This window comes from Aulonocara stuartgranti (assembly GCF_965226115.1).
Source record: "Aulonocara stuartgranti genome assembly, chromosome: 14".
Classification (NCBI taxonomy): domain Eukaryota; kingdom Metazoa; phylum Chordata; class Actinopteri; order Cichliformes; family Cichlidae; genus Aulonocara; species Aulonocara stuartgranti.
In genome coordinates, this window is record NC_138950.1 from 14,702,825 (window position 1) to 14,715,692 (window position 12,868).

General features: G+C 40.3%; 1 protein-coding gene across 1 annotated transcript; it reads left to right on the forward strand.

Moving 5' to 3' along the window:
- Positions 1-6,046: 6,046 nt before the first annotated feature.
- Positions 6,047-12,624, forward strand: LOC309688139 (extracellular calcium-sensing receptor-like; the record flags this gene model as incomplete). Its single annotated transcript, XM_082503613.1, has 7 exons — positions 6,047-6,307; positions 6,406-6,695; positions 6,807-7,102; positions 10,515-10,720; positions 10,863-11,084; positions 11,505-11,628; positions 11,720-12,624. The coding sequence occupies 7 exons, from the start codon at positions 6,047-6,049 to the stop codon at positions 12,622-12,624; spliced, it is 2,304 nt and encodes a 767-aa protein (XP_082359739.1).
- Between the last annotated feature and the right edge of the window lie 244 nt (positions 12,625-12,868).

Below are 12,868 nucleotides of genomic sequence, written 5' to 3' on the forward strand. Positions count from 1 at the left end.
TGGAAATGGGAGCGCAGTATGCGGCGTAGAGTCGGAAGGGTGAGTTGAGCTTTTCCCTCCAAATAGCTGCGTAGTTGTAGACCTGGCAAGATAGCTCTGATGACAGCATCTACAATGTCAAGCTCTGAGTAGCCTCTGCTCAGTCCATTTTTGATCTGGTGAGCAAGACTGGAAAATGTCAGTTTGTCTTTTTGACCTGGTTCGCCAATCTGGCCTGATATTTTGAAATCTTTCTGCCAGTAAGGGCTTGGTCGTTGGGGGGTACTTGACACAGATGAGTTAGGGACAAAGCGATTACCTTGGGAGTGAGAAATAACCGCTGTGTTAACTGCATTAGCTGTCTCTGTTACCAGTGAGGTTGCAGTATTTGGTTGCTCTCTGTGCCCTGAATCACCCTCTTCATTTGCATTTGGTTCAGTCTCAACAATTGTCTCTTTCATTATTTCAGCAATCTTATCATTAAGCAAAAAAAGTTCTGACATTCCTTCATCCTCAAGTACTGTTATACCTTCTCTCTCAATGTGTATTTGGATGTGTGTTAGCAGTGACAGTCGTGCTTTTCTGCTAACATCTATTTTCTCTGCAATGCCAAGGAACTCGCAGATTGACACTAGTTGGTCTTTGGACAGAGTGTGCATTTCACGCACAACCTCTTCTCGCAGCTCTTCCACTGAAGACATTGTGGCAGTAGGCTGGAAGAATTTTGCATGTACGGGTGACGCTGAGCTGAGTCGCTTTTGCAGCCCCTGATGATCTCTGGCTGGCCTCAGGAAACGTGCGCTAAAACACAGCTACCAGTTCGCCTCGACAGCAACACTTTCCTCACTGCAGTCTGCCTGGGTTGTAGTGGGGGGATTTAGCTGGCTTGGACTACGATGTGCAGATTGTGGACACCGGACATCTAAGCAGCTATCCCAGCGGTACCTCCAAATGTTACACCCCTGAAAACAGGGGGAAAAGAATCACGAGAGTGATTATGACTTGCGTCTCTCATGCAGTAGTTTATTGCAGTGAAAATGAGCAGGAACGTTTCACATTCTGTACTGCTAAATGTCACATGGTGGAAGAAAAACACTAAATAATAAACCGAAATACTAAAGTGCTTACTATACATATACTTGAGCAGGTTTCCTGACAAAATGGCTGACAATCGCGGTGTTTTTAGCTCCTGCCGTTATCTTAATGGCCATTACACAGTACAAAACACAGCTCAAAACCGCCACGTATATGTGCACAAAACTGCAATGTAATGCTTTTAACGCTTACAAAACAATGAAGGATTACCTCTTAAATATCTTAACAGTGTACACATTGGAAATATATCAACTTTTAAACACTTTTACCTGAAAACAGGGGGAAAAGAATCACGAGAGTGATTATGACTTGCGTCTCTCATGCAGTAGTTTATTGCAGTGAGGAGAACGCACGAAAGCCCCCTAGTGGAGAATAGAGACACTACTAATCGATCCCAGAAAAGGCTTACTAGCCGATCACTGATGTATAGATTGCAGTTGAAAAATAATAAACTCTTAACCATTTTCTTACCATATTTACATTATTTTCGTCCTTATATCAACTGATATGAATTAGTATTAACTGAACAGTTTTATATGCAATAGTCATTCAACCTGTCACATAAACGGATGTGTGAAAACAGGAGCGGCAAGTACTGGTGTGCTGCAGAGGAGAGCTTTGGCAGATTCAAAAGCATTCTGGCATGTGGGCGACCATACGAATGGTTTTGACACACTTGTGAGACTGGTGAGAGGTTAATTACATCTGCAAAATTCTTACAGAAGCCACGATAATAGCCGGCCATTCCAAGGAACCGGCGAAGTTCACGTCTAGTGCGAGGCACAGGGAAATCTAGGATAGCCTGGATTTTAGCCAGAAGGGGGCACACCTGTCCCTGACCCACCTGCACATGTAGAGTTTGCCTGGGAGAAGACGCTCTTGTTTGATAAGTGGTTAGCTGCAAGTAAAGCGAAGGACTTTGCTCAGCTAAGAGAATTGGTCCTCAAAACGTGTCTTCCAGAGAATGTTGTTGTATATCTCAATGAGCAAAAGGTGGATTCGTTGTCTAAAGCTGCTGTTCTCGTAGATGAGTTTGTGTTGACCCATCGCGCTACGTTTTCAGCTGTGCGCCGTGAATGTGCTACGTTGCCTAAACCTGCGAGGAGTTTGAGGGTTTCTCCTAAGCGTCAAACACGCCCTGATCAGGTTCCCATGACTGTCCGAGAATGCTTTTATTGCCATGATACTGGCCATCTCATTGCCAATTGTCCGTCGCTCCGTCGCAAAGAGCAAACTCACACATTGAAAAAGCCAAAATGTGTTGGTTTTGTTCAGTCGGTTTCTACTCCTAATCCCGTCAGTGATGAACCAGGAAATGACAGTCTTGACAGCAGTTACCGACCTTTCATTTCACAAGGGTCGCCTCACTGACTGGAATAGAGGAGGATCGCGTGCCGATTGTAATTTTGCGCGACACTGGGGCTGCCCAGTCTCTCATTTTGGAAAGCGCGTTGTCTTTTTCAAGTAACTCGTTTTGTGGTGCTGATGCTCTCGTGTGGGGAGTGAAAATGAGTGTGTTACGGGCTCCGCTACACAGAGTCTTCCTACAGTCACCTCTCGTTTCGGGCCCGGGTGCGCGCTCGCTTGCCCGTGCAGGGGGTTACTATGATTCTGGGGAATGATCTAGCCAATGGAGAAGTGAGGTTCCCATGACTGTCCGAGAATGCTTTTAGGGAAGCAGGTGGGTCAGGAACAGGTGCGCCCCCTTTTGGCTAAAATCCAGGCTATCCTAGATTTCCCTGTGCCTCGCACTAGACGTGAACTTCGCCGGTTCCTTGGAATGGCCGGCTATTATTGTGGCTTCTGTAAGAATTTTGCAGATGTAGTTGCACCTCTCACCAGTCTCAAAAGAAGAACTAGGAATTTAACAATTTAACAATTCCCAAGAGGCAATAACGTATAGTATTATGAGTAATAAAATGTAAAATCTATGGGGCATTTCGAACAAAACATACAGTGGTATGCAAAAGTTTGGGCACCCCTAATAATTATCATGTTTTTCCTTCATAAATCATTGGTTGTTTGGATCAGCAATTTCATTTAAATATATCATATAGAAGACAAACACAATGATAATTGAGAAGTGAAATGAAGTTTATAGGATTTACAGAAAGTGTGCAAAAGTTACTTAAACTAAATTAGGCAGGTGCATAAATTTGGGCACCCTTGTCGTTTTATTGATTTGAATACCTTTAGCACTAATAATTGGAACATGAAATTTGTTTGGTAAGCTCATTGACCCTTCACCTACATACACAGGTGAATCCAATCAAGAGAAAGGGTATTTAGGGTGGCCAGGCCAATTGAAAGTTTTTCTCCTCTTTGCATCTTCTCTCGAGAGTGTCTACATAGGAGCCTCAAAACAACTCTCAAATGACCTGAAAACAAAGATTGTTCAACATCATGATTTCGGGGAAGTATACAAAAAGCTATCTCAAAGATTTCAGCTGTCCGTTTCCACTGTGAAGAACATAGTGAGGAAATGGAAGACCACAGGGACAGTTCTAGTAAATGCCTTGAAGTTACAGGTCAAGAAAAATCTTAGAGAAGCAGAGGCAAAGGATGGTAAGAACAGTCATAGTCAACCCACAGACCAGTTCCAAAGACCTGCAACATCATCTTGCATCTTGTGCATCGTTCAACTATTCAGCGTACTTTGCACAAGGAGATGCTGTATGGGAGAGTAATGCAGAAGAAACCTTTTCTGCGCGCATGCCACATACAGATTCGTTTGAGGTATGCTTAAGCACATTTGGACAAGCCAGCCATTATGGAATAAGGTGCTGTGGACTGATAAAACTAAAATTGAGTTATCTGGGCATAATAAAAGGCGGTATGCATGGCAGAAACAGAACACAGCATTTCAAAACAAACACTTGCCACCCACAGTAAAATGTGGTGGTAGTTTCATCATGCTGTGAGGCAGTGTGGCCAGTGCATATTAGCAAATTCTTGAAAATAATGTTCAAGAATCAGTAACAAAATTGAAGTTGCATCAGGGCTGGATATTTCAACAAGACAATGACCCTAAACACTGTTCAAAATCTCCTAAAGCGTTCAGGCAGAGGATCAAGTACAACGTTCTGGAATGGCCATCTCACTCCCCAGACCTGAATATTATAGAAAATCTATGGTGTGAATTAAACGGGCTGTCCATGCTCGGAAACCATCAAACCTTACTGAACTGGAGATGTTTTGTAAAGAAGAAAGGTCCAAAATACCTTCAACCAGAATCCAGACTCTCATTGGAAGCTATAAGAAGTGTTTGGAGGCATTATTTCTGCAAAAGGAGGATCTACTAAATATTGATGTAATTTGTCTGTTCGGGTTCCCAGTTCCAAGTAACTTTTGCTCACTTTCTGTAAATCCTGTAAACTTTATTTCACTTCTCAAATATCATTGTGCTCATCTGACATATGATATATTTAAATGAAATTGCTGATCCAAACAACCAATGATTTATGAAGGAAAATCATGAAAATTATCAACGGTGCCCAAATATTTGCATACCACTGTATTTAACATTAAGATCTTTATGTGCTACTGAACTCATGATAATAAGGTAATATAAGTTCACATTTTAGGATACTATTTTTATACTATTATGACTTTTGTGCTCTAAATTTTAATTCCTTTGTATTACTACAGATAGTAGTTACAGAGAAAAGTCAATGTTAGAAGTAGTAATGGTTATGCAGTACAGTCATAATAAATCCCGACAATTCCAGAATTTCTTGCCATTTACACTTTCCAAAAAATAGATTTAAATTTTTAATACTCTATGATATTTTTCTGTCAAAGGTATACCAACATAAGATCTTGTGTGATTATATATGTTTTTTTTGCAAAAACAGTTGGTGCAAAAGCAAAAATATACACTCTTTCTGCTGTATGAAATATTAGTTAAGGATTAAAAATCTTTTGATGTTCCAATCTAAATTAAATAAAGCTGTATTGGATCATTTGTCGTAGCCAATTATTGTGAGGGAAATCTTGGGCCCAATCAAAACCATACTGTGAAGACTTAGAATGTCAACACTATGCAAGGGTTAATCCATGACCACATATTCTCAAGAAGATGAGAAGATGACAAAACCCCTTTGTTTGAAGACCTATATAAACCAATGGAAACAATGTGTGCCCATATACAGACAATTTTAGATGGAAATGGAGATTGCAGCTCTTGTAATTGGTTTGGTATTGCCTGTTTGTTTGTTTCACCTCAACTCAGCTGTTGCCTTTGCAGTGTGTCTAGATGGTATGAGACAAATGACTAGGCATATAGGAGCTCAAGCTGGTACGACGGCATCCTCTCTGAACTGCAAGCTGCAGGGAAGCACTCGTCTACCTGTATTTTCAAAGGATGGGGACTTTGTTATTGGTGGTGATTTTTCCCTTCACGTCTACATGAACACAGTTTACAGTGACTACACCAGCATGCCTGAGCCTGCAAAATGCAAAGGAAGGTTAGTGAGTAAGAAAGTCAGTAATGGGAAGAAGGTGTAAAAACATGTTGGACTGTATGAGGAGAGAAATGTTTTCATGTGTGTTATGATCAATGGAACTAGATTGATTCTGTGTAGTGTTAAAAAAAAAAGTCATTTATTCTTTATAAAATAATTTGTTGTGTTTTAAAAAACAGAAATTATACAAAATGTTAAATAATAGTTTTATAAAGGAAATGATTTAAAGGAAATGATAAAGGAAATGCATTTAAATGTATTATATTTTAAAGGAAATGAAAAGACTTTAATTAGTAATCCATAATTTTCCACTAATTTCTTATGCTAATCTTTTGTGCTCAATTTAACTGGTCAGGCAACATTTTGATGAACATTTGATCAACAGATACAACCAGCAAATTATCCTGTTGTTGGTTCTATTTAATTTAAACTAAATCTACAGTCTATATTCTAACATTGACACAACTATTTTCAGCCTTTACACCAGTGAACTGCAATCATCACGTGCAATGGTTTTTGCCATAGAAGAGATTAACAACAGCACAGAGCTGCTGCCCGGAATCAGGCTCGGGTATCAGATCTATGACTCATGTGCATCAGTGCCTGTAGCAGTGCACATGGCATTTCAGATTCTAAATAGCTTCGACCCTGTGTTTTCCATGGATAACAATTGCTCACATTCCGGTATGGTGATGGCTGTTGTTGGTGGCTCGGGGTCTACGACATCCATCAGTTTGTCCCAAGTCATCAGGTCCTTTAACATTCCCCAAGTAAATGTTTTCAATTTCTGTCAATTTTTGTATTTAAAATATGTATGTGCATGATATTTGATTTTGCGGTGTGTGGTGTTTTATTTCATTTGGTTTAGGTTAGCCACTTTTCAACATGTGCGTGCTTGTCTGACAAGCAGCAGTACCCCAATTTTTTCAGAACAATTCCCAGTGACCAGTTCCAAGCTGAAGCAATGGCCAAGCTGGTAAAACACTTTGGCTGGACTTGGATAGGTGCTGTTCGGTCAGATTCGGATTATGGAAATAATGGCATGGCTTCATTTCTAAAAGCAGCACAGAAAGAGGGGATCTGTGTGGAGTACTCTCTTTCTTTCCATCGAACATACCCACATAGCAGAATTCAGAGAGTAGCAGATGTTATCCGCAGGTGTCCTCATCGCAGATATTATTTCCGCAAATATTAGATTTACTGTCTTCAAAATTACATTTTTACAGTTACACTTTAAAATGCTTCTAATGCACAATATTGTCTGTCAAGGTCTACAGCCATGGTTGTTGTGGCACTTCTATCTTTAGGGGACATGAGGGCACTGTTGGAGGAGCTATCATATGAGCCTTCCCCTTCTCGCCAGTGGATTGGCAGTGAATCATGGGTAACCAACTCAGAATTAATGAGGTTCAGTTTCTGTGCTGGGGCCATTGGATTTGGGATTCCAAAGTCTATAATCCCAGGCCTCAGAGACTTCCTGCTGAATCTGTCCCCCTCACAAGTGGCATCTTCTCAAATACTTACTGAGTTCTGGGAGGATGCATTTAACTGCACACTGACCAAAAGTAAGACATTTTTCTTGGTTTAAATTATCTTGTCAACTGCTGATGTTACAAAGTCTAATGCTGCTTCATGGGCTGAGGCAAAACGGCCTCTTTATTCTTTAGTAGATGAAACATCCTGTATGAGTGGCTCTTTCTGTTGCCCCAGTGGTGTTTGCTCCTACTGTAGTTCCTCCATAGACATGCCTGTCTGTAAGGCATCTAAATTTGCTTTCTTTCCAGTGTCATAAAGCTGTTGAATTTTACTTGAAATAGTCTTTCGGCACAGCAGTTGGAAAATTGGGTCCCCTGACGATAACTGTAGTACATTTTCTAACCACCTGTCTTCTACCAATGATAGTGGTTTACAGTCAGAGCAATCAATTTTCGGAGAGAATTTATTACTTTGTCCAATGTTGAATTGCTAATTTTGGTCCTGAAGCCAGTCATTTCATCAAGTTTGGGCTGCCGACACCTTTTGACTGCTAGAGTCAACAGCTCCCACAGTTTCTGTGCTCACTGCAACATGATTTGCATTTAGATGGTACCATAAGGTGTTTCGGTGGTATGCAAATTCCTATTTTCACAGTTTGCACAAAACCACAATTATCAAGCCTTCCATCGGTTGGGTAGTCTTTTGAAATTAAATTTGCCTCCAATCATTCCTAGCAATGCACTTTCTTCTTACTCTTTGTAGCTCTGATGTGTGCATCACTGTAATCGATATACCAGGAAATTGTGCATTGACAAAAGTTAGCTTTTGCCTGGAATGCAAAGTTCAATTAAATGCGTAATTTTTTAGTACGTTGTTTTTTTTCTAATTAATTAATCGCAATTAACGCGTTAAATTCCCACTCCTTGTTTTTATATAACCAATTCAAAGTACTTACAGAACAATCAGGTGTTCTGCATTAAATAAGATAACACAAATAATTTTTGCTACTCCAAAAAAATATTTTTGTCCACTCTAACATAAAGGAGAACATCACAAGCCTGATACCTGCAGGCCTGAAAGCAGGAGGTGTATCACCCCTCGTGTCTTCGACCTGGAGTTAGCGTTTCATTGCAATCTGCCCTTGGTGGCATTTTGGCTAGTGATGTGCGATACCACTGATTTTCCTTCCGATCCAATACCAAGTAATATTCAGGGTAGTATCGATGATACTGATCCGATACCGATACTTTGTACAAAAACTTATTTTATTCATTGTATCTCAAATTATAGCATCATAATGATTACAGGACATCAGATTCCTTGTTCTTATCACTTAATAATGCAGAGTTCATCATATAGAAATAAAAAAAAAAACTGAAGTTGTGCGCTATTTGAACACCTTGCCGACGTCTGTCTCGCCCTTGCAGCACCTGTCCCTGTCCTCCTCTTCAGTTCGCCTCAACATACGCTCGTCATATTCTGTGATATGATTTACTCTGAGGTGTTTGACAAGGTTAGTGGTGTTGCCACAACCATACATGCCAACCCTCCCGATTTTTCCGGGAGAATACCGAATTTCAGTGCCCCTCCCGAAAATCTCCCGGAGCCAACATTCTCCCAAATTTCTCCCGATTTTCCACCCGGACAACAAAATTGAAAAACCATATCGTAGAATGGCCAATTTCAATTTCCAACAATGCAGCTACTTAGTTTTAATATTAGTCTTATTTCTCTTTCTGGGTCTTCAAATATCTGAGCCGACTGACACATCGTCTTCAAACCCCTGCGGTCTTTCGCTACTCGTGTTAAACATGATATATAAGTCACATTGATAACTTAAAAATGTTATTGTTTGGCTTTTTCAGTGTTTTATTTGTTCGTGAGTAAATCGGTTTGGCTGAGATTAAAGTTATTAGATTAGATTAAATTAAATTTAACTTTATTAATCCCTCGGGAGGGTTCCTCCAGGGTTTTCACACAGCTAAATAAACGTCAAACAGAAAACTGATTAAACAAAGTGTGAGACGGTTGAGAGTTTATGTCAGTGCCCGGTTATATTTTAGATAGCAAGGAGCAGATGGCAGAGTTTCCCTCCACTGAGAGAGCTTGTGACGTACTACCCGGCTTTCTTTAGACCGTGAAGGCCAGGTCCTCAGGTGGAAGCAGCCTCTGAATTGACATATTTTATCCGATAAATAAACCCTGTAAAATTTATTTATCCCCCCCCAACAGCCCTTTTGAATGTCTCCCTAGTATGGCCACAACACCTCACTCTTGGAGTACTTTTTTGCCACATGTATCGCAAACCACGTCTCAGCTGTTTGTGGAGGTAAAATACGTCCGCACTTACAACTGCAACATTTAGCAGTTGCCTCATTGTTCTGACACACAAAATAAAACTATCGACTCTACGACACACTAACGACACATTCCAGACACACTAATCTCTTGCATCTCAAAGCTCCCTCTCTTTCTCTTTTGCTCTCTCATATCATCTTTTGATTGGTCAACATGACACATTTTTCCACCAATAGGAAAAACTGTGTTTTTTTTCTTTTCTTTCGTTTTTGATCGCAACAAGAGAAGAGAATGCTTTCGAGCCCTTTCCTTAGAAAACACTGCAGTAAACATAACAAAACTCTGTTTTTTTCGTGGCTTATCAACACAATTTAAAAACTGGTACATACTTTGAAATTCACACTGTTAAAACAAGAAATGGAGACTAAGGGTTGTCCAGGGTTGACATAACATCTTGTTGCTGTGTCATCTTAAACTGGTCATGTGTAGTTTGAGTTAACATCAGAGACCTCCATGATGATATAGAGCTTTTTGAATAAAGTAGTCATGGTAAACTACTTTATTCTTCCTCAGCCAATCAGCAGCACTTGTGTGACTTTGCCCCCCCTCCCCCAGCTCCCGGTAAGATGAAGACAGCTTCAATCATCTGTGTGCTGAAAAATAGCAACGCATTCACATCGCATTTCCTTGTTAGTAATGGCAATGTGATTGTACGATAGAAAATGCAATTAGCTAGATTACTGTTAGTGTTATGTCCTATATGTCTGTGAAGGTTCTCAGTCATCCAGGTCATCGTAGTCAAAGGAGCTTGCAAAGAAAAGCGTCTGGACTTCTTTAAGTTACTTGAAGACGTTTCACCTCTCATCCGAGAAGCTTCTTCAGTTCTAAGGTCAAATGGTGGAGAGTCCCAGATATAAACCTAGTGGGAGTATCCCCCCACAGAGGGACAAAAGGACCCCCTGATGATCCTCTAATCTGATCTGGGGGTCCTTTTGTCCCTTTGTAACTTAAAGAAGTCCAGACATTATGTCCTATACTAATTATTCGTGGTAGGATTATTTTCCATTTTTTATTATATTTTATTTTATTTTTTATAAAATAAATATGTTTCATGGTACCAGCATAATTTGCAACATTTATAAAGAGAACACAGTTGAGATCTAGTTTAATGTTGACATCTGCTCTGTCTTTTTGTGATTTTAGATGCCACTGCAAAGAAGAAAGTATGTGATGGAAATGAAGACATACAGAATCTGCAAAACCAGTACACTGACACATCACAGCTCAGAGTTACTAACATGGTGTACAAGGCCGTGTATGCAGTAGCACATGCCATCCATAATGCAGTGTGCCAGGAAATAAATGGCACTGCAAAGTGTGACAAGTTAACCAAGTTAGAGTCCAAAGAGGTCAGAAGAAATAAATATGTTGATGTCAGTGTCTTTCATCAACTGCAATATGAATTGATATGCAATATTAATATTTGTTATTGAAATAGTGCATCTTTTTTTTTTTTTTGCTTTCCACTCCCCTTATCCCTAATTTTATCAGATTTTAATTGAGCTGAAGAAAGCAAATTTCTCCCAAAATGGCTATGATGTGTCATTTGACGCTAATGGGGATCCTGTGGCTATTTATGAACTGGTTAACTGGCAGAAAAGTGAAAACGGCGTGACTGAGATAGTGACTGTAGGGCTGTACGATGCATCACGGCACGTGGGCCAGGAATTCCAGATCAACAAAAACATTACCTGGATGGAGGGTAGCATGAAAGTAAGCAGTCAGAATTTGACAAACTTTAGTAATAATAATAATCGATTGCATTTATATAGCGGTTTTCGAGACCCTCAAAGCGCTTTTACATTTCCACTATTCATTCACTCACACATTTACACACTGGTGGAGGCAAGCTACAGTTGTAGCCACAGCTGCCCTGGGGCAGACTGACAGAAGCGACGCTGCCATATCGCGCCATCGGCCCCTCTGGCCATCACCGGTAGGCAACGGGTGAAGTGTCTTGCGCAAGAACACAACGACGAGACTGTCCGAGCTGGGGCTCAAACCGGCAACCTTCTGATTACAAGACGAACTGCCAACTCTTGAGCCACGATCGCACGATCGATTAGTAAACAACAACACACAGCTGCATAGTAAATATTTACGTTTATTCTGCAACCTTTATGTCTTTCACAGGTGCCAGTGTCAGTGTGCACGGACAGTTGTCCTCCAGGAACTCGTAAAGTGTTGCAGAAAGGAAAACCCATCTGCTGCTATGACTGTACAGCATGTCCTGAGGGGGAGATCAGTAATAGTACAGGTAAAGAGAAATGATTACGATGCATTTAAAATGTTTCATTGTGTATATATAAAAATCAAGAAAAAATTGTATTTATTTGTTTTTTATCCAGATTCGACTGATTGTTTACCATGTCAAAAGGAATTCTGGCCTAACGAAAAGAGAGACACTTGTATCCCTAAGCCTGTAGAGTATCTTTCCTTTCAAGACCTCCTAGGAATTATCCTGGCTACATTCTCAGTCATTGGTGCCTGTCTGACCATCGTAACTGCGGCTGTATTCTTTTGTCATAGGAAAACTCCAATTGTCCGAGCCAACAACTCTGAGCTGAGCTTCCTGCTGCTCATCTCACTGACTCTGTGTTTCTTATGTTCATTAACTTTCATTGGAGCACCATCTGAGTGGTCCTGCATGCTGCGTCACACTGCATTTGGGATCACCTTTGTACTCTGTATCTCCTGTGTACTTGGGAAAACTATAGTGGTTTTAATGGCTTTTAAAGCTACAATTCCAGGTAGTAATGTCATGAAATGGTTTGGTCCTCCACAGCAAAGAATGACTGTTGTGTCTTTCACCTTTATTCAAGTTTTAATATGTACTGTTTGGTTGGTAGTGAACCCTCCCTTTCCAATAAAAAATCTAACCACGTACAAGGAGAAAATCATATTGGAATGTGCATTAGGCTCAGCTGCTGGCTTCTGGGCTGTGCTTGGATACTTAGGCATACTTGCTGCCTTTTGCTTTGTTTTAGCAGTCTTAGCCCGCAAATTACCTGATAATTTCAATGAAGCCAAGCTTATCACCTTCAGCATGCTAATATTTTGTACTGTCTGGATCACATTTATCCCAGCATATGTCAGTTCTCCTGGGAAATTCACTGTAGTTGTGGAGATTTTTGCAATTCTGGCCTCCAGCTTTGGGCTAATAATGTGTATATTTGCTCCCAAGTGTTTTATCATATTGTTCAAGCCTGAGAAGAACACTAAGAAATATTTAATCAACAAAAATCAGTTATAGTATAGAGCTTCTAGTACTTGCTAATGTTCATCAATTCCTGTTCTGACAAGTGAGTGGTGTGACACATGAGAATGTCAGGGATAAGGTGAGTTGGAAGCTGATGATCTACTGTGGAGACCCCTAAACAGCGTAGACAAAAGAAGAAGAACTAGGAATAATACTGTGGAAACCAAATTTAACAATCCCCAAGAGGCAATAACGTATGGTATGGTATGGTAAACAAAACATATTACCTTATTATCAT